The sequence below is a fragment of the Aotus nancymaae genome, unplaced genomic scaffold (assembly GCF_030222135.1).
Source record: "Aotus nancymaae isolate 86718 unplaced genomic scaffold, 86718_ANA_hifiasm-v0.15.2.pri h1tg000017l, whole genome shotgun sequence".
NCBI lineage: Eukaryota > Metazoa > Chordata > Mammalia > Primates > Aotidae > Aotus > Aotus nancymaae.
Genome location: NW_026988429.1, coordinates 15,520,880 through 15,547,165, shown reverse-complemented (window position 1 = coordinate 15,547,165; position 26,286 = coordinate 15,520,880). Strand labels below are relative to the sequence as shown.

The following is a 26,286-nucleotide window of genomic DNA, read 5'->3' as shown; positions in this document are numbered from 1 at the left end:
GCACTGACAGGGTACATCACTTTTGAGATAGTCTGCAATCTATCAAGGAGGAAAGAAGGGAAGGGAGGCCAAGGCAGCATTTTTGGGTGTGAGGTTTCGTTCTTGTTTTGTGGCCAAATCACAGTGTGACTGGGACAAGCCACTGCCCTTCTCTAAGCCTCCACTTTCTTTTTCTTCTTAAGAGGGTGGGAATAGTAGAGTAAAAGTAGTCATTTATCAAACACCTGGTATTTTGGAGCCATTTTTACAAGGGGCTTGGGAGTTGACCAATTTGCTTTATCACCCCTAGGATTAAATCCAACCACTATACTGTGGCATTCCCAAACTAGTCTAATCTCCTCCACTAGCCATGCCCCACGCCACTCTGGTCATATCTGTCATTGTCCCTTGCACTTGCCCCCTCTTTACCTTTGCTTTCTGACCTACCATACGTCTATCGGTTGAAATTCTCATTTTCCAGGGCCTTGCTTAAATTTCATCTCATCCATGAAAACTCTCTTGAACCTTCCCTTGCCCTGTTCCTCCCTAACCTCTCGAGCCGGAGTTTGTTTATTTCCTTTTGTGGCCAAGGGACTGGGTTTGTGACCTCTCTCATGCGACTTAATATTGAGACCAAATGTCCTTAGACCTCACCAGCCAGAGAGATGAGCATCTGTGGAATGCAGGCTTCTGCCTGGACTTGCTGATGCAGGGCTTCTGCCTTCCTCCAGGGTCTCTCCTGCTGTTTTAGGAATTTCCCTCATGGCACAGTCTATGAGCTCAGGGTCAAGTTCATACATGTTTTTACTTCTTCTCCTCTGCAAATGGCCTTCTTGAACTCTGAGAGTCCTAAAGCTGCTCCGCAGTTTGTGGGGTAAGTGGAAAGGGGCTTTCAAAAGTTGTGTTGTTGTTTCTCACCTCAATAGCATGAAATACAAAGATGCTTACAAATAACTGCCTTGCTGTCTAGTCCCAATTTCTCTCTCTTGAGGCTTTAAAACCAGTCCCCTAGGTTGAGCTGGACTGGAGTTGTACCCTATCTTCATTATCAGTCTAATCTCTTTCTGCTCTCTAGAGAAGATATTATATATGTGTGTATGTATGTGTAAAATGTAATATCTGTATATAGAACATATATTGTTATATTTATATACATATGTAATAAATTCATATATATAATATATGCATATATAGACATATATAGAATATATATAGTGATCAAAGTTGGAATCAAACTGTATATTTTATAAGTTGCTTTAATTTGCATTTAACACTGAAAAATGAATATTTAACCATACCATAAGATATTCTTCAATGTAAATTTTATTTATTTTTTGAGACAGGGTCTTGCTTTGTTGCCTAGGTTGGAGTGTAACACCTTTGCTGCCTAGGGTGGATCTTGGGTCACTGCAGCTGCAACCTCCCAGGCTCAAGTGATCCTCTCACCTCAGTCCTCCGAGTAGCTGGGACTAGAGGTGTGTGCCTCCACACCTGGCTATTTTTGTTGTTGTTGTTGTTATTTTTAGAGAGGGAGTTTTGCCATGTTGCCCAGGCTGGTTTTGAACTCCTGGGCCCAAGCAATCCTCCCACTCCGGCCTCCCAAAGTGCTAAGATTACAGGCATGAGCCACCACACCTGGCCTCAATGTAATTTTTAATGGCTGTGTAGTATTCCATTATGTGGTTGTATCCAAAATTATTTAACCAGTCTTCAGTTTATTTCAAATTTTTTGGTACTATTTTGAATAATGTTCTAAATACATACAATGTACAAAATACATACAATGGCTGGGTTCAGTGGCTTACGCCTGTAATCCTAGCACTTTGGGAGGCCAAAATGGGTGGATCACCTGAAGTCAGGAGTTCAAGACCAGCCTGGCCAACATGGTGAAGCCCCATCTCTACTAATAATACAAAAATTAGTTGGGCATATTGCCACACACCTGTAATGGCAGCTGTCTGGGAGGCTGAGGCAGGAGAATTGCTTGAATCCAGGAGGCAGAGCTTGCAGTGAGTAGATGGAGAAGCACCTCAAGTCCTTCAGATACCTATTGCCAGATTGAGCCCTTGTGTTACAGGTTTACTACATTCAGCACAACTCAGGTTTGGGGAGTAGAAGAAGGGGTGGAGGTAGAGGGCCTCTCCCTGTCCCTGCAGACCTCCCTTGGTGAGGTCCAAGTCTGGATAGGTGGAGTGTGGCATTGCACCGGCAGGTCCTGCTTCCTGTACTTCCCCTAAATCCATCCAGTGGAGCCTCATTGTTCAAGTCTATTTTTTTTTAATTCCTCAAGACAGAGTCTCACTTTGTTGCCCAGGCTGGAGTGCTGTGGCATGATTTCGGCTCACTGCAACCTCCGCCTCCTTGGTTCAAGCAATTCTCCTGCCTCAGCCTCCCGAGTAGCTGGGACTACAGGCGTGCACCATCACTCCTGGCTAATTTTTTTTTGTATTTTTAGTAGAGAAGGGGTTTCATCATGTTGGCCAGGCTGGTCTCGAACTCCTGACCTCATGATCCACCTGCCTCAGCCTCCCAAAGTGCTGGGATTACAGGTGTGCACCACTGAGCCCAGCCTCAAGTTTATTTTTTTAAACTCCAGGAGGCCTGATATTCATGAGGGATTGGGGCTGGCAGAAGGGCCTCTGAGTTTTCAAGGCCTGGGGAATAGGCTTCAGCCCAGTTCAGGGCAACCCAAGTGATTTTGATTCCAAAGGGACAGGAAAAAAAATGATTGATATGGAAGTTGTCAAAGTACAACTTTCAAGACTTTAAAAAATGTAACCCTTTTACTAATATGCAGATTTGTGTCAAAAATTTAACTCACTGTAAAAAGAAAAAAAACAATGCAGTTTTTCCTATGATGCTATCACAACATCTCAATACTGAATACTTCTGTGACCTCTAGTCACCGAAATGCATGGGGATTTCTCCCACAAGCAGTGCTCCAGCAGTTGACACCAGCTGGGTATCCTAATTCACTCCGACACTGTCTACCTGGACTTAGCATTGGATCCCACAGGTTGTAGGCTCAGTCCCACAAGACATCCTTCCACTTCAGATTCCAGTTGCAAGTGGTAGGTTGTCATCTATTTTTAGTAGAGATGGCCTATAAATGATGATGATTGATGGCCTATAAATCTGAGCTCCTGTGACAACTTCCCTTGAGTTCCGGGAATTTGCTAGAGCAGCTCACAGAACTCAGGGAAATACACAGGTTTACTGGTTCATTCTAAAAGGTATTACAAAAGATACAGATGAACACCAGATGAAGAGATGTGCAGAGTGAGGCCTGTGAGAAGGGGTGTGGCTTGTGGAGTTTCCATGCCTCTCTGAGGCACCACCCTCCAGGAACCTTCTTGTGTTCAGCTATCTGGGAGCCCTCCCAAACCCCGTCCTTTTTGCATTTTTAAGGGTGGTTTTATTATGTACACATGATTGACTGAACCATTGGTCACTGGTGACTGACACAACCTTCAGCCCGTCCACTCCCCAGTGGTTGGAGAGTGGGGCTAAAAGTCCCAAGTCTCCAATCTTGCCTTGGTCTTTCCTGTGACAAGCCCTGAAGCTACGACACTGGGGCTGCCAGCCACCAGTCATCCTGTTAGCATGCAAAAGACATTCTTATCATTCCAGAGATTCCAAGGGTTTTTAAAGGCTCTATGTCAGGAAACAGGAGATGAAGAACAAATATATATTTCACAACATCACACTCATTGTTGGGGGAATCCACAGGATAGCAAAACTGATCAAAGGAGGATAAGGAGAGACTGAGGTCAAGGCTGCAGTGGGCCAAGTTCACACTACTGCATTCCAGCAGGGGCTACAAAATTCTCTCTCTCTCTCTCTATATATATACCATATATATATGTGTGTGTGTGTGTGTGTGTGTGTATATATGGGGGGGGAGAGAGAGAGAGATAGATGAAGATATACATTTAATCCGTGGAATAAAAAATGCTGGAATGAGAAGTAAAGTTTAGTTGCATGCAGTGGCTTGTGCCTGTAATTCCAGCTATGCAGCAGGCTAAGGTGGGAGGATCACTTGAAGCCACGAGTTCAAGACGAGCCTGGGCAACATAGTAAGACCCTGTCTCAAATGCATTAAAAAAAAATTTTTTTTGAATAAGCAAAATTATTTACAAATTAAGGCAATAATATTAATTTTTTTAAAAAATGAAGCAAAGTTGATACAAGGAGGGCAATAATATAACAGTTGGGTTTACCTTTTCTACAGAACAGAAATAATTTTATATTCTAGTGAATAAAATTACTTGCCACTCATTAATCTCCTGCAAGTTAACAACTGACTCTACAGAACCTGGTCTTCAATCAATGGTAAATGGTAAGTCAAACAAAAATAATTTTTTTTTTTGAGATGGAGTCACTCTGTCACCCAGGCTGGAGTGCAGTGGTGTGATCTCAGCTCACTGCAGCCTCTGCCTCCTGGGTTCAAGCAATTATCCTTCCTCAGTCTCCCAAGTAGCTGGGACTACAAGCACCCGCCACCACCCTGGGCTAATTTTTGCATTTTTAGTAGAGATGGGGTTTCACAGTGTTAGGATGATTTCGATGTCCTGACCTCATGATCCACCTGCCTCGGCCTCCCAAAGTGCTGGAATTAGAGGCATGAGCCACCCACCTGGCCAAAGATATTTTTCTTTAGAAAACGGGTCAGCAGCCGGGCGCGGCGGCTCACACCTGTAATCCCAGCACTTTGGGAGGCAGAGGCGGGTGGATCACGAGGTCAAGAGATCGAGACCATCCTGGTCAACATGGTGAAACTCCGTCTCTACTAAAAATACAAAAAATTAGCTGGGCATGGTGGCGCGTGCCTGTAATCCCAGCTACTTAGGAGGCTGAGGCAGGAGAATTGCCTGAACCCAGGAAGCGGAGGTTGCGGTGAGCCGAGATTGCGCCATTGCACTCCAGCCTGGGTAACAAGAGCGAAACTCCGTCTCAAAAAAAAAAAAAAAAAAAAAAGAAAAGAAAAGGGGTCAGCAAACTATGGCCCAGGGGTCAGCTCTGGCTTCTTGCCTGTGTTTGTAATAAAGATTTACTGGAACACAGCCACACTCATTTGTCATGTAAAAAGAAAAAAATGAGCATTACATCGCTGTTTTGAAATAGTTATGCTGGGCTACTAAGAGCAATAACAAAGATATTGCCATTCTGAAGTTGGACAGGAAGTTGCTGGGCAGATGTCCTTAAAGAAGTATATTTTGTGTAAGGTTGCAATGGCCTTTGTGCAGGTTGTGGTTTTTGCAGTGTTTTTCATGATCAGGCATTACAAGCATGAGAACGCTTTCTTCATGGCCTTCCCTGGCTTCATTTTCTTAACATTAATTAAGAATGTTAACGAATTCTTAACTAAACAGGGTTTTCTTAACATTAGTGTCTCCATTTTGAGTTTGACAACTTTCACACCATATTAAATCTTTCTGAATACTTAACTCTCTTTTCTAGCATAGTTAATTGAGTTCCCTTAAATATTTTAAACTACAAATTTAATATATCTGATTCTTTCAAACACTACAAATGCCTGCCAAGGAAGACTTAAAAATCTGATGAATAAAATATTTCTAGCCACCTAAGCAATCTCTAAAACTCCAAAAAAAAAAAAAAAAGAAGAAAGAAAAGAAAAAATGTAATAAATCAGACTAAAAATTCACACACTTTTTACAAACTTAACCACATTGTTTTAGAGCTTTCAGATTAAAATAGAAGTCTAATATCAATTACACATTTCAAATTGGAATTACAAAATTAATATTTCCCATTCTTTAATGTGCAGAATTGTTTCAGACACGTTAAATAACAAAGACATTACTCTGAGGATTCTAAAACAACACCTAATTGTAAACTTAAGGGGAAAGTGTTGCTGCAGTGGGTTTCCTTTAGGTCATCCGCTCTATGCCTTTTTTTCTCCCTGGTGTTGTAAAGCTACTGAACTAAGGGTTGCAAATTGCAGATTCACCACTACAGGTGATTCCCAGGTCAAAGATTCTAACACTGAGGTTTCTGAGTCAAAGTTTCAGGTACTTGATTTGGGCTGTTGGCTAGTGAATCTGAGACAGGGTCATTGGTCTATACTCACCACAGGGTAACACACTGAGTCATTCTCAGAGTTGGGATCAGGCTCCTAAGTCAGCAAGAGGCCCTAAGACTTTTTAGTTGTGAATTGGTTTCATAACCAAGTCCCATGAATACCTTTTAAATGTCATGCTTACCCATTTTATCTTATCTGCTTTCAACTTTTTCCACCTAATTTACGTAGGTACAATTTTGCATCTTCTATCTGGTTTGTAGTTGATATCTTTTATTGCTTTATCCTACTTTATCCTACTCAACTAATTTCTTTAGTGACTTTTTTTTTTTTTAATGTGTATTAATGACTACAATTCTAAATTCATTCTACTGATTAACAGGTGCTTTAAAATCTGAGTATCTTATGCATTTACTGCCTGTGATGGCCCGTCCCGCCAGCCTAAGTATGTGGCCACTGCTCACAGTGCCATGTGATAATGAGTAAGGGAGAGATGCCCAGACTCTTCTAGGAGAAGCCGGTAGGACCTTCTAGGGGTTGTATGCAAACCACAGCAATGTGTGGAGTGTGGCAGAGCATGGCCTCAAGAGGATGTGACAGTGGCCAGTGCAGCTCAGCTTAGTCTGAGAGGAAGAGCTGGAGAGGAGAGCCAAGTCTGTACAGGCTTGACAGCCACAAAGACCTCAACAGCTAACATGGCTGAGTGCACTTGATGTGCTATCTCATTCAGAAAACAGGACCAATCAGAAAGGAGTTGACTCCTATTTCTACCCCAGGGATTGCTAACCTACTTGCATCTAAATGATGTTCATCACCTCCTTTCATCACCTCCTCTGGGGACTCTGCATGGATTTGGCCCCTGCATTATTGATCTTTCTTACCTATGTCGTGATTCATATGAACTTACTCATGTGCTGTATGACAACTACCATCTTAAACATAAAAACCCTCTTTTGATTTCATGGCTCCCTCCAGCTACCCTGCATTTCTCTGTCCCCCTCCCGCTCTCTGTACCCACTTTTATTTTACAGCAAAACTACTCAAGGAGTCTCAGTGTTCCCTACCTCCATGACTCTGCCTTTCATTCTCTCCTTAGTTCACTCCAGTCAGACTTCTGTCCTCACGCTCTTCATCACTTTTGTTTTAGGTCCACTGACATCCTCTTTCTTGCCAAATACAATGGGCATGTCCTCACTTACTCAGCTACTCAGCATTGTTGGGCCTGGTGGACTACATTCTCCTTCACCCACCTTTTCCTGCTCTCTCCTCTCTCCGGATGTTTCTGTTGTCTCACTGGCTACTCTGCTTTTGTCTCCTTTGTTAGCTAGATTTCTTCCTTCCAACCTCACTGTGCTGGTGTGCCCATTGCTCAGTTTTTAGCAATTCTATCTTTTCTAGTGACATTCATTAGGTGGTTTCATGTGACCCATGACATTATATGCCTTCTACATGACAGTTACTCCTGAATATGTATCTCAGGTAATATTTGGATTTGCTTTTAATTAAACTTTTTTTTTTTTAAACAGATGAGGTCTCTCTTTATAACCCAGGCTGGAGTGTAGCAGAGAGTGGTGTGAATAGCTTAGTGCAGCCTTGAACCATGGACTCAAGTGATCCATGAGCTGTATGGGGAATGAATGCTTCAGCTTCCTGAGTAGCTGGAACTGTAGGCATGTGCCATCATGCCTGGCTGACTTTTTTTTTTTTTTTTTTTGTAGAGACAGGGTCTTGCTCTGTTGCCCAGGCTGATCTCAAACTCCTGGCCTCAAGTAATCCTCTTGCCTTAGCCTCCCAAACTGCTGGGATTACAGGTGTGAGACCTATCTGGGCTAAGATTTGGATTTTGTATTCAATTGTCGATTTGACATATTCATGTGGATATCTAATAGGTATCTCAAATAATTAACTTAGCCAAAAATACAGAACTTTTGACCCCTGCCCACACAATACTTGCCCCTTCCCCAGATTTCTCCATTTCTGTTAAATATCCCCATTTCCCAAGTTACTCAGCCCTTAAACCTATGAATGCCCCTTGATTTCTTTCTTTCTCTCATCTCCCACATTGATACCATCAGCTAGTTCTGATGCTTTTTTTTTTTTGAGACAGATTTTTGCTCTTGTTACCCAGGCTCGAGTGCAATGGCACGATCTCGGCTCACCGCAACCTCCGCCTCCTGGGTTCAGGCAATTCTCCTGCCTCAGCCTCCTGAGTAGCTGGGATTACAGGCACGTGCCACCATGCCCAGCTAATTTTTTTTGTATTTTTAGTAGAGACGGGGTTTCACCATGTTGACCAGGATGGTCTCGATCTCTTGACCTCGTGATCCACCCGCCTCTGCCTCCCAAAGTGCTGGGATTACAGGTGTGAGCCACTTTTTTTTTCTTTTTTGAGACAGAGTCTTGCTCTGTTGCCAGGCACCAAGCTGGAGCGCAGTGGTGCGATCTCGGCTCACTGCAACCTCCGCCTCCCAGGTTCAAGCAATTCTCCTGCCTCAGCCTCCCGGGAAGCTGGGACCACAGGCACACACCACCACGCCCAGCTAATTGTTTTTTGTATTTTTTAGTAGAGACGGGGTTTCACCATGTTGGCCAGGATGGTCTCGATCTCTTGACCTCGTGATCTGCCCACCTCGGCCTCCCAAAGTGCTGGGATTACAGGCTTGAGCCACCGCGCCTGGTTGAGTTCTGATGCCTTTATGCCAATAATATATTCCTCACTGCCTTGTCTCCTATTGCCTGAGTCTAAGACATCAGTCTCTTCTGCACAGTCCATTGCCCTGGCGTCCTGATTGATCTGCTTCCATTTTGACATTTCAAGTCCTCCTTCCTTCAGGGTCAATTTTCCACACAACAGCAAGAGAGGCATTTTAAAACCATTATTAGATCATCTCCTTTGTGTTTGAGAACATCCAAAGGCTTTGCATCACACACCAAATTCACACATCTCCTACTTGGTCCTGGCTCTTCCCTGCCCCTCTGCTCTCCTCTCAGCCCCTCCACCCATTGCTCATGCTGCTCCAGCCACACTGGCCTTCTTGCCATGCCACATTTGTGCTAAGCCCATGTCCAACCTTGGGGCCTTACACTTGTGTTTCCTCTGCTTGGCATGCTGTACCCCAGATCTTTGCATGATTGGCACCTTCTCTACATTCAGGCACCTGCTCAAGCCACCTTTTCAGGGGGGCTTCCCTGGCCTCCTCATCTGAAATAGCACCTCCAATCGCACTCAAGTTATTCTCTATCCAGTTTTCTTGCTTGGTGATTTTCCATCACTGATGAGGAAATGAACCATGGAATGCTAGAGCTGATGACCAGAACTTGCCCCCACCTGCACATTATTACAGAGGAGGAAATGAGGTCAGAGGTAAGATGGATCCAGGTTTTCTACTCCAGCCTGGACTGCAGGTACAGCCCTGACCTTAGCTAACTCTTGGCACTCATCCAACCCTCTATCTCCAGCTGCCTCATTTACCAGAAAGTGAAATGTTCTCAGAGACAGTGAGCCTCTGACTTGGACAGCAGCCCAGGGCCCCTGGTACCCTGCTTTCTTCCTCTCTGCCATCCTTTCCCCTCCAAGCCCTACCTTTCCCTGTGATTCTGGCCCACATGCTGCATTTCATGGTTTTATGACCTGCTTTCTGAGAGGGAATTGAATTTTCATGATTATTTATGTAAGCAAATAATTATGCTTATACTAATGAGAAATGTAGCGCTTCTGGACTTCCTAGAGATAAAATCTTATCAGTTGGCTTGCTTCCACACTGCTAATTAAGGACCCAGGATGTGGGCGAGATGTGCTAAAAGTTGGGAGGAGGCTCTGACTATGGGCCCACACCCTTGGGCAGGCAACACACCAGTCATCTAGGTCATCCTCACCCCAGCTTCTAGTTGAATCAGATGTTTGTGAATTACTCATGAAGGCTGTATGGGGAATGAAGAATGAGGCAGGGAAGAGGTCTGTGCAGAAGACACGCTGACTTACCCCTCTACCTCTAACCAGGATGTTGTGGCAGCCAACTATCCCCTGTCTGTCTTCCAGACGATGAGTACTTTCCCCCACTTTTGTATCTTTCATCTTGTTCCAGCCCAGATACTTGCTGACTCCAGGCCAAGCCTGTAGGATACGCCACAGCCTGTCCCTACAGAGTACCTATTGCAGAATCTAAGACATCAAGTTGAGTTCAGAAGCACTGCCTTCTCCTCTCCAGGTACACAGGCTCTCCTTGAAAGCTGGTAGAAGCTGTGGAGGTGTGGTGTGTAACGTGCTGCAGGTGCAGACAAGTTGACTTCACAGCCCTTCAGAAAGACTGGCTTCTTCCAGTTGCGTTTGTGTACTGGGTTGGGTATGGGGAGGATTATTGACTTTCCCCACTCAAGTTATTGGACCCTTTCCATTTAGTGGTGGACCATTTCTCTCTTCCAGGCCAAGGACACATAGTGCAGAGAAACAAGGAGTTGTTTGTTACCTGGGGAGAGAGCTTGGCTCTAAACCTGTAATAGAAAGGTCGATTCTGGTCTGGAGGGGCAATTTTAATCTTTGGCTCAGATCTAGAAATTGGAACCCAAGGCTTTTGAACATTGTAATGCAGGGGATTAAAAAAATGATGTGAGTCATTCACAAACATATTTGCCTAACATATAAAGAGATCCATCAAAATATTAGAAAAAACAAGAAAAGATGGCTGATGATTAGCAGCTCGGGCACGTACCTCCCAGTGAAAGCGCAAAGAACGAGAGGATGCCACACTTTCAGACGAATATTAGTTGCTCACAGACCAGGAGATTCCCAGTGGAGGAGCTCCACGGGTCGCCAGGGCGACTCTTGTGGCCGGCGTGGCGGTTTTGCTGGTGCCTTAGCACGCCAGTTCTTGGTGCAGAGTCCGGAGATTCCCGGGCAGAAAAGCACCATCAATCTTAACGCCGCTGTTTTGGCCGGCTCAGTGGATTGCTCAGATTTCGGCGCAGGGAATCAACAAGTTGGACGTCAGAGACCCAGTTAGAAAGTCGGTAATTATAAAGACGACAGACGGACAAATATATAATGAAGGGAAGAAACCAGCGTAAAAAGGTAGAGAATACTCAAAATCAGAATGCCTCTCCCTCTACAGGGGATTGCAATTCCTCATCAGTAACGGAACAAGGCTTAATAGATTACACGTGTGTTCCAATAACAGAAGCAGGTTTCAAAACGTGGGTGATAAGAAACTTCTGAGAATTAAAAGAACTTGTTCTAACCCAATGTAAAGAAACTAAGAACCTTGAAAAAAGGTTTGACGAAATGTTAACGAGAATGGACAATTTAGAGAAGAATATAAGTGAATTGATGGAGCTGAAAAACACAACACGAGAACTTCGCGAAGCATGCACAAGTTTAAACAGTCGAATTGATCAAGCAGAAGGAAGGACATCAGAAGTCGAGGACCAGCTCAGTGAAATGAAACGAGAAGACAAGAATGCAGAAAAAAGGATGAAAAGGAATGAGCAAAGTCTCCAGGAAATATGGGACTATGTGAAAAGACCTAATTTACGTTTGATAGGTGTACCTGAATGTGATGAAGAGAATGAATCCAAGTTGGAAAATACTCTTCAGGATATCATTCAGGAAAATTTTCCCAACCTGGCAAGGCAGGGTAATATTCAACTCCAGGTAATACAGAGAACACCACAAAGATATTCTTCAAGAAGACCAACCCCAAGGCACATAATTGCCAGATTTATTAGGGTTGAAATGAAGGAGAAAATACTAAGGGCAGCCAGAGAGAAAGGTCAGGTTACCCATAAAGGGAAACCTATCAGACTTACAGCAGATCTCTCAGCAGAAACCCTACAAGCCAGAAAAGAGTGGGGACCAATATTTAACATCCTTAAAGAAAAGAACTTTCAACCCAGAATTTCCTATCCAGCCAAACTAAGCTTTATGAGCGAAGGAAAAATTAAATCTTTTGCGAACAAACAAGTACTTAGAGAGTTCACCACCACCAGGCCTGCTTTACAAGAGCTTCTGAAAGAAGCACTATACATATAAAGGAACAACCAATATCAGCCTTTCCAAAAATATATCAAAAAGCAAAGAACTTTAACACAATAAAAAATTTACATCAACTAATGGGCAAAACAGCCAGCTAGCATCAAACGCCGGTATTAAACTTATATATATTTTAATTGGATAAAAAGCCAAAACCCATCGGTATGCTGCATCCGGGCCCATCTTACATGCAACAATACACAAAGACTCAGAGAGAAGGAGGAAGATTTACCAATCAAACAGAGTAAAAATAAACTAATAAACAAAAAGCAGGAGATGCAATTCTCGCCTCTGATAAAGTAGACTTTAAAGCAACAAAGATCAAAAGAGGCGAGGAATGACATTACATAATGGCAAAAGGATCAATGCAACAAGAAGAGCTAACGATTCTACAGATCAACGAGATAGAAAATTAACAAGGATATTCAGAACTTGAACTCAGACCCGGAACAAGTAAACTTAATAAACATTTATAGAACTCTCCACTTTAAATACACAAAACATACATTACCACCTCACACCTATTCCAAAGGTGACTATATAATTGGAAGTAAATCACTCCTCAGTAATCGCATAGCATTTCATAGGTTTAAATTAAATATTGGTTGGCTGTTTGTTTGTTATCTTCTTCCCTTATTCCTTCCTGACTACATCATTAAGTATAATTATCAGTATAAAAGAGGTTTTCAATACCCATTACTAAATTGCATTCTAGCCTGGGCAAGAAAGCAATACTCCCATTCTCTCTCCCTCTTTCTTTTCCTTCTCCCTCCTCCCCATTCTCTCTCTCTCTTTCTCTTCCTTTTTCCTCCTTCCTATTCTCTCTCTCTCTTTCTCTTTAAAAAAAAAAAAAAAAAGAGGCAAAATGGCAGAATTTAACTGGTAAATGACCCCCTAGGAGCATTCAGCTGGTAAGGGAAGAACACCTCAAGTGAAAAAAAAAAAAGAAAAAACAAGAACGAAAATCTAATAATACAAAATTTGTTAAACACATTTACCAAAAAAAAATTTTTTTTTTTTTTGGTAAAAATTCAAATGTCGTAAATAAAGCTAAAGTTCCTCTTGATGACTCGCTCCTCCACTCTATCACACTCCAAGTAACCACTATTTTCAGTCTCGTCAATACCCTTCCAGAACTCTGTGCCTCTATATACCATTAGAAGCACATGGTTATGCATTGCAGAAGTGCAGTGTTTTGTTTTACATAAATGTTATCACTTCATTCTTGTTCCATAATTTGCCTTTTTCTCTCAATGATTTGCTTGGATATCGTCCCATTTCAGTACCATCTTCTTCTTTTTTTTTTTTTTTTTTGACTTACCATGGTTTATTTAACCTTGCCTCTACCAACAGCTACGTAGTAGATTGTTTCTAGTAGATTTTGTTAAGTATTTATAAACAACACATCAGTGGATGTCCATAAATTTCTTTAGGGAAGATGCCAAATAGTGGAACTGCTGAGCCAAAGAACATACTTAAAAAACCCAAAAAACTAGACAATTTTCTCTCCAAAATGACTGTACCCACTTACCCATACAGAGATGATTTGGAATCTGGCTTCCTCACAAGGTGAGATGCCTTCACAGTTTCATTCTTTCTGGCATGTCTTCCGTTTTGGATCTGAGGGGGCTTGTAGAATTGTATCACTCAGTCAAGGATAAGGGGCTGAATGAGAGCTCGAGCTCACAGGCTCCTCTGCTTTCTTCCCAGACCACCTGCTTTCCTGCCACCATCTATGTTCCATCTTACAGAATGGTTGCCACTTGGGTGTCTGCTCCAACAGCCGTGTCATCCTTTGCACTGCAGTTATGAAGCAGAGCTAGGAGAGGGGCTCTGCCAGCCTCTGCCCCAGCTTGGAGAACTTCAGAGAAGGAGAGTATTGAGTTAGCTGCCAAGGACTGGCAGCTCCCTCAGCTCAACAGTTGTCTTTCCACAAGAAGTCAGATATGTATTTTTTGATAAAATCTTTAAAAATTATTATTTTATTTCTGTATAATACATTTACATGATTCAAAAATCAAACTGTAGGTCAGGCATGGTTGCTCATGCCTCTAATCCTGCAATTTGGAAGGCCGAGGCAGGAAGATCATTAGATTCCAGGAGTTCAAGACCAGCCTGGGCAACACAGTGAGACCCTGTATCTACAAAAAAAATTAAGAAAATTAGCTGGGAATGGTGGCTGATATGGTTTGGCTCTGTGACCCAACTCAAACTTCATGTTGAATTTTAATCCTCAATGTTGAGGGAGGGTCCTGGAGGAAGGTGATTGGATCATGGGGGTGGTTTCTTCCTTGCTGTTCTCATGATAATGAGTGAGTTCTCACAAGATGTGGTTGTTTGAAAGTGTGGCACCTCCCTCTTCACTCTCTCCTGCTCTGGTGTGGTAAGACGTGCTTGTTTCCCCTTTGCCTTCCGCCACAATTGTAAGTCTCCTGAAGCCTCCCAGCCATGCTTTCTGTACAGCCTGCAGAGCTGTGAGTCAGCTAAACCTCTTTTATTCATAAATTACCCAGTCTCAGGTCATTCTTTATAGCAGTGTGAGAATGGACTAATATAGTGCGGTATGCTTGTAGTCCCACTTATTCAGGAGGCTGAGGTGGGAGGATTGCTTGAGCCTGGGTAACAGAGCAAGACCTTGTCTCAAAATAAAATAAATAAATAAATAAATAGTAAACTAAAAAAACCCCAAACTGTATAAAATGTGTTCATAAAAGTGTCTTGCACCTGCATCTGTCCCTATATATCTTATTTCTCAGCCTCCGACAACTACTTTGTTCATTTCTTATCTATCTTCCAGAATTAAAATAATCAAATGCAAGCACAGTGGAATGTATTGCTCTTCTTCCCCTATCTTTTGTTACTTCAGAGTTAGCATATCATCTTGTTCTTTTTCAGCTATCAGCATGTCTTGGAGAGGATTTCATATTTGTGCAGAGAGCGTGTATTGCTATAAGGAAATACCTGAGACTGGGTAAGTTTTATAACTTTTCTTTATAGAAAAGTGGTTTAATTGGCTCACAATTTCACAGACTGTTCCACAGGAAGCATGGCAGCATCTGCTTTTGAGGAGGCCTCAGGGAACTTTTACTCATGCAGAAGGCAAAGTGGGAGCAGGTGTCTTATGTGGCAGGAGCAGGACTGAGACAGAGAGAGAGAGAGAAAGAGCGAGAGCAAGAGAATGAGAACGAGAAAGAGAGAGAGAAAAAGAGAAAGAGAGAGAGAGAGAGAGAGAGAGACAGAGAGATAGGAAGCCACACACTTTTAAACAACCAGATCTTGTGAGAACTCTATCACAAGAACAGCACCAAAGAACTCCACTCCCATGATCCAATCACCCCACACCAGACCCCATCTCCAACATCGGGAATTATAGTTCGACATGAGATTTGGGCTGGGACACAGATCCAAACCATACCAGGGTGCTTTCTCATCCTTTTCTATAGCTGCATAGTATTCTATGTCCTGTAGTTCATTTAGCCAGTCTCTTGTTGATAGACACTTGAGTTACTTCCATTTTTTTCTCATTACAAATGATGTGCAATGAATAATTTGGTCATTTTTCATTTCACATGTGTTATGTCCATCTGTAGGATCAATCTCCAGGAGTGAATTTGCTGGACCAAAGGGCAAGTGCACTTGTGATTTTCATAGTTAGCAAGTTCTGTTCTATAAGGGTCATATCAATTTATAGTCCCACATGTAATATTTAACAGTGAAGATTTCCCCACAGTTTGACCAACAGGTTCTGTTGTTAAACTTTTGATTTTTGTCAATATGATGGGAAAATATTAGGATCTCAAAGTGCTTTTAATTTGCCTTTCTTATTACCAGTAATGTTGAACATTGTTTTACTCTGACCAATATCAAATAGTATTTTCTTTTCTGTGAACAGACTGCCAATATCCCTTGCCTCTTGTTTTGCTGGATTTTTTTTTTTTTTCCTAATGTTTTGAGGCAGTTCTTTACATGTGAAACAAATTATCCCTTTACCTGGAATGTGAGTTACAAATACTTTCTCTTGGCTTGTTTTGTGCTTTGACTTTTCTTCTGGTGACTGCTGCAATCCTGACAGTGTACTTTTTGCATCAATCATTTTTATACCCCCATGCCCTTGTTCTTGCTGGTTCCTCTACCTCAGGGCCTTTTCTTTTCTATCTGGGAACTTTTTTTAGAGATAGGGTCTCACTCTATCACCCAGGCTGGAGTGCAACGGTGTGATCATAGCTCACTGCAGTCTTGACCTCCTGGGCTCAAGAGACCCTCCCGTCCCAGCTTCCCAATTAGCTAGGACTACAGGTGCATGCCAGCATGCTTGGTTGATTATTTTATTTTTTTGTAGAGATGGAGGTCTCACTGTGTTTCCCAGGCTGGTCTTGAGCTGCTGGGCTCAAGCTATCTTCCTGCCTCTGCCACCCAAAGTGCTGGGATTAAAGGTGTAAGCCACCACACCTGGCCCATGTGGGGAAATTTTCTGCTTCTCCCTTTAGGCTTGATTCGTATGTCACTCTCCTCACTCCTTCCTGGATACTCCTTTTGTATTTTATCTTACTCTACTTGGCACATTGCCTTGTTACTGCTTTTACCTACCTGCCTCTCCTGTCTGAGGAGGAACTTCTTACCTTTCTTGTCTATATACTCCCAGCTTCTAGTACATAGCACTTGCTCAACAGATGTTTGCTGCATTGATAGAGAAATCACTGGCAGCTGTTAACTGCCAGTCCCAACTAGCTGCAGGGCTTCAGCTGGTCCTGTTCCAGATGTGCACTGAATATCCTTTTGTTGAACAACAGAAATAAAGGGGATGGGTAAGGAGGATAGTCTTTGGTGGCTAAAGATGTTTCTCGGTACTTTGCAGCACTCAGCCATGAGGAGTGGGCTTCTAGTCCCCCAAGAACTCTCACAGCCCTGTTTATTTTTACTATTCAGTGTCAAATCCAAGACAAGTCAATGATCAGGAAAGACCTTTTTTTTTTTTGTTTTTTCAGTGAAGTTTATTTCAGAACCATCGAACAGTGTGATCATACTTGCTCATTTATAATTATTCCCATTTAAATAATTTGAGCTTATACATTTTCAGTCTTAGTGAAAGGACTTGATTTTAAGAGAGCACACCAGTCCAAACTGAATTGATTCCATAGCTATTAAAAATTGGGCTCTTTTACAGACACTGCTACTTTTTTGACCCCTTGAATAAATTAAATATACCCATCAATAACACAAACAAATAAATAAATAAATAGAGAAGCAGTTGCTCATCAGAAGGTGGGAGTGAAGGACAGAGGGTTTCTTAGAACCAAACGTGGCTGTGGTTTCTGTCAGGAGGGATTTACGTAAGTAGGAGAGGTGGGAGAGGCCTGGCTCAACAAATGGGCTGAGGATTGGCCCTGAAAGGAGAGAGCTGACTGTCCTGGCTAGTGGACAGGAGATCCTCTTAGCACTACCCTAAGACAGGCACTGGGGTATTGGTGTAGACAACAGGAATGTCCAGGCTATAGCCACATTTAAAACCTTTCTGTTCCCTTTCTTCCAGCCCTAGGGGTTGAGTTTACATTCAGCACAGGACCTGCTGGATACAGCTCTCTTTAGGACACAAATTGCATGGTGAAGTCAGTTATATCCTGGCCGCCTTTGGTCCCTCCCAGGAAGACAGGCATGTTTTCTGCTTGAGAGGTGCTGATGTACCAGTTGGGGAACTGGGCAGACTCAAATTCCAGCTTGTTATTGATTTCTGTCTTGTTGAAGACAAATCGCTTTTCCATCTTTTTCTTTGGGTAATTTTTGGGGTCTACACTCTGCAGCAAAAGAGAAAGAATTTTTGTGAGGAAAGGGACAAAGATGCTGTGGGAAAGATGTTCTTTGGGTTGGCTGGAGAGGAAATTGATGAGCTGGTCACAGGATCAGGAGCCAGACTCCTGAGTTATAATTGGGCCCCCAACTTTCTGTATGTTTACTGAAAGAGCCCTTCTTCTTTTCTAAAACTTAGCGCCAAATGTTGAGGAGCATAATGTAGGTGAGAATTTTTTTTTTTTTTTTTTAAAGCTAGAGCTTCTTGAGGTACCTAGTTTCCAGGGACTTTTTACTGTAGTTTTCCTTATGGTCCTAGAATGACATCAACTTGGAAATGAAACTTTTGCTGGGAAAGCTGAAGCTGATAGTAGGGGTGATTTGGGGAGTGGAGTGGACGTGATTATGTGATCCTTTGGGTCATTCTTTTTCCAAAGTGTCTACCAAATGAGAGCAGCCCTAACAATATATAATCTACAGAGTCATAACTATGGTAGGACATAATAACACCAGCAAAATGATTTAATTTTCTGCAGCAGGATTGAAGGTTGCATGCATTTATAAATTATGTTAAATTTATTTATGTTAATTCAACATTGTCAAGTAGGCCTGTTCTCAGCTTTTCCTAGGGGTGGGGGCAGGGAGAAGGTGGTTGTCTGGGAATATGTGATAGCTGGAGACTGAGAAGGGTTTCATTCCATAGCATCACTTACCTCCAGCTGTAGAGTGGGCTTCTTATCTTTCAGCACACAGGACAGGTACAGATTCTTTTCTTTGAGGCCCAAGGCCACAGGTATTTTGTCATTACTTTCTTCTCCTTGCACAAAGGACATGGAGAACACCACTGAAGAAAGAAGGGGGTCTTGTGGTTAGGGACACAGCAGTGCAAGGTCAGCCCAACCCCTGGGCCCCATGAGTAGGATACATGCAATTTGGTAGCCCCTGTGGGAACACACAGTGAGGTTCCTTGGCCTAAGAGACAGGATAACTTGACTTCTCACAGACAGCAGCAGGGTCATTTGGTTGATTTAGGGTTTCCCCCAAAAGGCCTGAGGGTTTCTCTGAGCTTCAGAGGGTAACAGTGGAGAATGAAGGAGGGTCTACATTTTAAATGGTAAAGGAAGGAAGGAAGCCATTGTGCCACTGGATGGCAATGTGCCCATCCAGAAGAGCAGAATAATTTGATCAATGTGGAAGACAAGGAAAGAGGTAAATCCATACTTCTGCCAGAAATCAGGGACCAAAGCTGTTTCAGGAACAGAGTGTAGCCCATGGGAAGAAACTGGGAGAAGAGAGGCTGAGCTGGGAAGTTGGCTCCAAAGAGACACATTCATTTTGATCTTCCTCAGTCACAGCAGTGTCCATTGGAGGCCCCGGGGCCACTCTTTACCCATTTCTAAAGAAACAGGATTTTCTTGGCCTGGCTGAGAGCAAATAGCTTTCCCCTGAGTGAGGCTGCCCTTCAAAGTCAGCAGCCTTAGTTGCCCACACTCCTGTGCACAGGCTTTGGCTATTGTGGCACGATGCCAGGCAGATCACCACAGCTAATGATGGGCTCACTGCACTTGAAACATTTGCCAATTATAGCAGAGAGATATAAGTTCCTGCTGGGTAGGAAAATTTCCCTACAAGTAATCATCTGGCATTGGGTGGGAAGGATGTTGGGGCAAGGGGGCAAGGCTGGGGATGGGGATGGACATATTATCACTTCACCACTCTTGTTTCAGCCTCAATAACAGGAAGAGCGAACCCACAGGCAGTTAGGCCATGTCCATCAAATGACCCCATATTGTGGAAGCATTGACACAGCACTATGCCCAAGAGACTTGGCTGGATATAGTCTTGGGAGTGCTTGAGCCGTCTAATTTCTCAGGGTCACACTCCTGTTAACAAATGTACTGGCCGGTGCAATCAAATGTGTCATTTCTAGGACCAAACAAAAGTTCGTATATTATTTTTTAATGTTTCTTTTCACTTGTGTTGATCATTTGCCTTAAGTTAACTCTCTACTCTGTTTAAAACATGGAGAATTAGCAAGCTGCCAGGAGGCCAGGTGGGGAAACAAGGATGTCTCCATTTACCTTGTTGCTCCAGATCCTGTCCCTGGAGGTGGAGAGCTTTCAGTTCATATGGGCCAGACATCACCAAACATTTTTGTTGTGCATCCCGGAGTGTGCAGTTCAGGGATCGTACAGGTGCATCGCACACATAAGGCTCGTTATCCCATGTGTCGAAGATGATAGGTTCTGAAATGTGAAGCACATATGTTATTTAGGCATAAAATCAGAAGGGTAGGCCTCTTGAGGTGAGGCAGCAGAATTTGGTTTCTTGGAGGACATCTGCGCATGGACAGTCAAAGTCTGATGACAACACTGGTGGGGATGAAGCTGGGAGTAGGGTGGGTAAGAACACTGGACCTGACACTATTACACATAGGTTCCAGCTTTGGCTCTATTACTGCTTACTACGGACAAGCAACAGAGCTACTTAGGTAAAATGGTGATGGTCATAACGCTAGCCCACAGGGAGGTTACGAACCTCATGGTGACAATGTAAGTGAAAGGCCCCTGAGAAAGAATGAGGGAGTTGCAGATGTTAGTAGCCATCAAGATCTTCTTTAAGAATAGTTTCCACTAAAGAGATGATTGATTTGGTTTCTAGCCTTCTTTATTTTATCTCCCTGCTGGGCTTTCTATCTTTGAAGGGCTTAGGTTCTGGGGGAATTTAGTTGGCTGGAAGCCTGATGGCTTCCGAGAGGACACAAGTGGAGATCTACTGCCTGTGCATGGCTAAGTACCTTCTTCAAAGATGAAGGGAAAGAAGCTGCTGAGGTCATTGTCCTGGAAGGTCTGTGGGCAGTAAACCGGCATCTTCCTCAGCTTCTCCATGGCCACGACAACCGACACAACCTGCCTGAAGCCCTTGCTGTAGTGCTGGCGGGAGAGTCGCAGCTGGATGCCGCCATCCATAGGGCAGAGGTCCAGGTCCTGGAAAGAGTACTGTGGAGAGAGTGAGGGAGGGAGCCTGGTGAGGTGCTCCTGCTAGGAGACATGCTTTGACATCAGAGAGGAGAAAGGGGCCTGAGAGAATCCTGAGCTTCTAAAGATCATCCCTCTCTGGGCCAGGCGTGCTGGCTCATGCCTGTAATCCTAGAACATTGGGAGGCCGAGATGGGTGGATGATTTGAGGTCAGAAGTTTGAAACCAGCCTGGCCAACATGGTGAAACCCTGTCTTTACTAAAAATACAAAAATTAGTCAGATGTGGTGGCAGGCACCTATAATCCCAGCTACTCGGGAGGCTGAGGAAGGAGAATCGCTTGAACCCAGGAGGCGGAGGTTGCAGTGAGCCGAGATTGTACCACTGCATTCCAGCCGGGGAGACAGAGTGAGACTCCCTCTCACAAAATAAGATAAAAAGATTATTCCTCTTTGAAGCTCAGCGGCAAGTTAGAGGCAGACCCAAGACCAGAATGTGGGCTTTCTGACACCTTACAGGCTATTCTTTTAGAATAAATCCCATTTCTACCTTGTTCATCTTTTTTGTACGTGGAAAAATACAAATATATTTGCATTTTTGTATTATTTTACACCATACATGTATACCTTCTCTATATCTTTTTGTATCCCTAATGCAGTCACACTATGATTTGCTTTCTCATGCGGATGATCATAACATTTTTCATTGACTTATGCTTACTCAACAAGTATTCAATTTTTCTACACAGTTCTTTTTTCTTTCTTTTTCATAACACTGTCTCATGGCATTCTGCAAATCCTGTAAGAGTAGTTACTGTTTGTGAAATATTTTAAAATTACCAGTCTTCTTATTCAGAGAGGCTCTGTATTAAGGCTTAACTGATCTTACCTCAAGGCATGATAATGGTTCAAAAGCTTGAAAGACAGTTAAACAGACCTCTAAATGCTCAAAAGAAAGTTGAGCACGAGAGACTTTCCTACCTGGAGCAGAACCAAGTTGCTGGAAAAGGCAATAGGGGTGAAGGCCAGGCAGAGAAGCCAATGGGCTCCTTCCACAGCTGGAGCCAACCAGTTATGCCAGTCTTAAAACTTTTAAAGAAATGTGTTTTAACAAGACTGAGGACTGGATTAGGAGGCTAGGGGAGGCTGCCACAAACTGGAAAAAAGTAAAGTCAGAGAAAAGTGGCTTCCTCCCAACCTGCACAACTGACCTAACTGGGCCAATGGCTGGGCCACGTAGGAGGGCTACTGAGCATCATATAAAACAGAAGGGACAGCGGGAGTATAATATGGCTCTCTGTAAGGATGAGTCTGAAAAATGCCCATTTGCTGCCCAAATGCCCTTAGCTACCACTGAAAATATTTCAGAACCGAAGGTTGCAAGATGCCAGCATCTCAGAGATCATCTAGCTCATGCCCTTTATTTTTCAGATGAGATCCAAAGTGGGTAAAATGACATGTCAAGGTCACACAGCAAGTGAATAATTTTCTTTCAAGTCTCAATTCATCTTTTTGTTTACATCATTTGCATTTTGTTGTTATAAGCTTCACCCCTGGAAGCAAAAAACTATTCTACTCGAAAGGGGTAGATATTTGTTAGTTCTCAAGATCATCTCTTGGTTTATGAGTTAATTCAAGCCATTGAACCTGACTGAACAAGGCTGAACCTGTCTCCTAAAAGGAGAATCAAATTTGTGTTGAAGACTTGACTATCTTCCTAGTACAAAACAGGAAACATTATCACTACTACTCCCCTGTCGCCACCAAGTGTGGTCACCATCACCAACGTTAGTGAGTGACTATGGTGATATGGTGACCAGGTGGTCAGATCAGCAAGTGGTGCAGCCTGTGTCTCACTGGAAGAGGTGAAAGTTATTCTAAAACAAAATACCATGGCATCAAAGTGGCTCAGAACTCTTTTCTTTGAGCTTTTCCTGTGTTAGAGCCCTTCCTTGGGTTGGGAGCTAAACCCATAGTCTTACCTTCATCTGTTTAGGACCATCAACTTCAAAGAACAAGTCATCCTCATTGCCACTGTAATAAAAACGGGGGGATGGCTCAGTTATGTCTTCTAAACAGGTTCATTTTCCTTCCCTGTGTACAAGACTTGACTGTTAATAAGAAACTGCAAACAGTGTGTCACTCAAAGCTGCCTGAAAACACCTGGCAAGTTCCATGATGATAGGCACAGAACAGTCTAGGAGGCAAATTCTGGGCCTGAGAGGTGGGCACCCTGGGTGCTCCCTGTTGGATCCTGAGGCCTGACCTCTAGCTCAGCAGAGTAAGCTAAAACCTGAGCTCTCTGTCTCTCTTCCAAGCCAAACTTTGCAAAGGGATTCCTTCTATTGTCGGCTTGGAATCTTTTCTCCTCATTTGCTTCTGCAGGAAGCCCTTGCAACAACACATCTGGATAGCCTCCAAGTCCCAAGGCTGAAGGGACTTGTAATAGGAAAGTAGTCTTCAAATCAGATTTACTTGGAACCCTGCTTGCCATGGAAAGAGGCAATTTAAGGGAAAAATCTGGTCTCCAAGCACAGATATCACTCCACTCTTGAAAGAGAAGTCCTGCTCATGTTACTGGTCTCAGTGTCCCCACTGACCTGTAGTAAGCCATCATTTCACTGGTGAGTTCAGGTACTTCTGCCATGGCTGCTTCAGACACCTGTGTAAAAAGAAAATGAGTGACTTCCCCATGACAGCTATGTTCATGTGTGATTTCTCTCAGCATCCAGTACATGTCAGGCACACAAAGAAGTGATCTCTGAGTGAATGAATGAATATGTGAAAGAGAAGTCCTTTGAGTCTAGAGAAAAGCATTTGCTAAACCAAACCCAAACTAGCAGTGTATTTGTGAGGCGAGCTGGAGCAGAGACTTCGACACTAACCTTTAGGGTGTCAGGTGCTAGATAAGCAGTATTCATTCCCAGAATCTTTCCTGAGTCATAAGCAATTACATTACACCTGGCATTTTTGCAAAAAGCTGAGAGAGGGAGGCAGAGATGGAGAGAGCAAGGAAGAGAGGATGGGAGAAAGAGAGGGAAGGAGAGAGAGAAAGAGAAAGAGAGAGAGAGAGAGAGGGACAAAGAGGCGGGGAGAGAGAGAGAGAGAGAGAGAGAGAGAGAGAGAGAGAGACTCCCTTAGCACCTCCCTTCACTAGTTGTAAGGAAGAATTAGTTAAAGTCATACTTGAGCAATGAAGATTGGCTGAAGAGAATCCCAGAGCAGCCTGTTGTGCCTTGTGCCTCAAAGAGGTTTGCTATCTGCTAGTTTCTCCCTGACTGTTTTATGGCCTTCAAAAGCAGAAGTGAGAGGCTGAGTAATTTCTCTGTTGAATACCTGATTTCACAATCAAGTCAAAGGACTGGGGGGTGGTGGGAAGAGGATTGGTGAAAACTCCTAGGGGAGGGAGCTGATAAGCTGAAATAACTCTCTGGTTCATGGAAAGGAGTAGCAAACTATGACACATTTTGTCAATATATCACCATGCAAATACACATGGTTTTTCTGACAACCATTGTGCAATTGATGTCAACAGTAAAATACTGGATTTTCCTAGGTTAGAAGAATGTTTAAATTTATGATATCTGGGACGAAGTGGATGACACACAGATTTGTACACACAAACACTCTTCTTTTTTCACTTCTTCCTACTTAAATTTAGGCGTCTTCTCACTTAGAGATGGATAAATGGGTACATTAAAGGGGCAATAGCCCTCCGTGTCTGGATTGAGGGTGCGGGTCTCTACCTTGGGTGCTGTTCTCTACCTCAGGAGCTCTCCATTAATTGCAGGAGCCTCTGGGGAGACACTTGACTTTTCTTGGATGGGGCAGGGAACATACAGTATGCAGGGGTGCAGGCTCCTGACAGAGTTGGGGCAACCCTGGAGGTAAGCTCATGCGACCCTGCAAGACCAGGTGCTGTTACCCTAATCAGTCTCTTGGATAAACCAGATCAATGCTGGATGATCTCTGCCTAAAAGAATTTTTTGGTGAACTCTGAAAAGTGGAATACTGTTTCTGTAAGAATATCCATCTGAGACTCTATCTCTTGGTAATGCCAGAGTTATCAGTCTCTCTTTAACCGAGACACCAGCAGAGTACCTGCTCCAGTGTACTCCAGGGGAGCCCTCCATCTGTAGAATGAATGAGAGTCCAGGTTATGAACAGTGCCTGGAGTCTAGGAACACCCTCCTTTGCCTCTTTGACAGATCTGCACTGTAACACTTCTTACAACACTGTGTTGAAACCTTGCTCCCTGTTCTGGTTCCTCTAGGAAGCTGTGAAATATTTTTGAGCCACGTTTAGCACAATGCCTGGCATGTGCATTAGGTGGTAGAGTTTGCTGCTTGAATGGGCGAATGGGAATTTGACAGCATTTTTATTCAAATGAACATGTACCAGGTATTGTGCTCGTTCTGCATTATCCAAGGGAGTGAGCCCCTGTGAGAGTATTTGAGGCATGAAGAAAATAGGCTCTATTGTGGGACGAAGAGCACTTCATAGACTTGCTTGCCAAGCAGTCTTCTGATTTTTAATTTGGCTCCCAGTATCTTGATATCAGGAAGGCAGACACAGAACTCCATCTTTAGTAAGTTATATTTTCCACAGGAAATCTAAAAGCTGTTCAATGTGTTAGTTTCCTGTGAATTTGAGAAGCAATACTCCATTCCTAACACTGAGCCCTCAAGAAGGTTGGTGTCTGGTCCTGTAGATAGCTGGAGGCCCTGTCTGGGTGGCCTAGGGGACTCCTCTGTTTTGCCTTCACAGGATCCACTTTGCAAATTAACAACTCGTCGCTACCAAGTCCCCGTTGTAGGAACTGCCATCTTCCTCAGTCTTTCTTTCTCTTTCTCTTTTTTCTTTTATTTCTTTCTCTTTCTCTTTTTTCTTTTTCTTTCTCTTTCTTTCCTTCTTTCTCTCTTTCTCCCTCCCTCCTTCCTTCTCTTTTTTTTTTTTTTTTTTTTTTTGAGATGGAGTTTCGCTCTTGTTATCCAGGCTGGAGTGCAATGGCGCGATCTCGGCTCACCGCAACCTCTGCCTCCTGGGTTCAGGCAATTCTCCTGCCTCAGCCTCCTGAGTAGCTGCGATTACAGGCATGTGCCACCATGCCCAGCTAATTTTTTGTATTTTTAGTAGAGACGGGGTTTCACCGTGTTAACCAGGATGGTCTTGATCTCTTGACCTCGTGATCCACCCGCCTCAGCCTCCCAAAGTGCTGGGATTATAGGCGTGAGTCACCGCGCCCGGCCTCCCTCCTTCCTTCTCTTACTTTCTTTCTCTCTCTTTTTCTCTCCCTCCCCCTCACTCTCCTTTTCTCTTTCTTTCTTTCCTTCTTTCTCTTTCCTTCCCTCCCTTTCTTCCTTTCTCTCTATCTCTCTCTCTCCCTCCCCCTGCTTACTTTTTTTTTTTTTTTGAGGTGAAGTCTTGCTCTGTCACCCAGGCTGGAGTGCAGCGGCACAATCTTGGCTCACTGCAACCTCC

At 43.4% G+C, this 26,286-nt stretch overlaps 1 protein-coding gene across 1 annotated transcript; it reads right to left on the bottom strand.

The window, feature by feature from the left end:
* Positions 1-16,994: 16,994 nt before the first annotated feature.
* IL1B (interleukin 1 beta) lies at positions 16,995-24,072 on the bottom strand. The gene is made up of 7 exons (XM_012434441.3): positions 23,992-24,072; positions 23,406-23,467; positions 22,788-22,839; positions 20,626-20,827; positions 19,910-20,074; positions 18,542-18,672; positions 16,995-17,836 (listed from the first exon to the last, which is right to left on the bottom strand). Exons 2-7 carry the CDS (start codon positions 23,450-23,452, stop codon positions 17,627-17,629), a joined length of 807 nt encoding a protein of 268 aa, XP_012289864.1. The 5' UTR covers positions 23,453-23,467; positions 23,992-24,072; the 3' UTR covers positions 16,995-17,626.
* Positions 24,073-26,286: the final 2,214 nt, after the last annotated feature.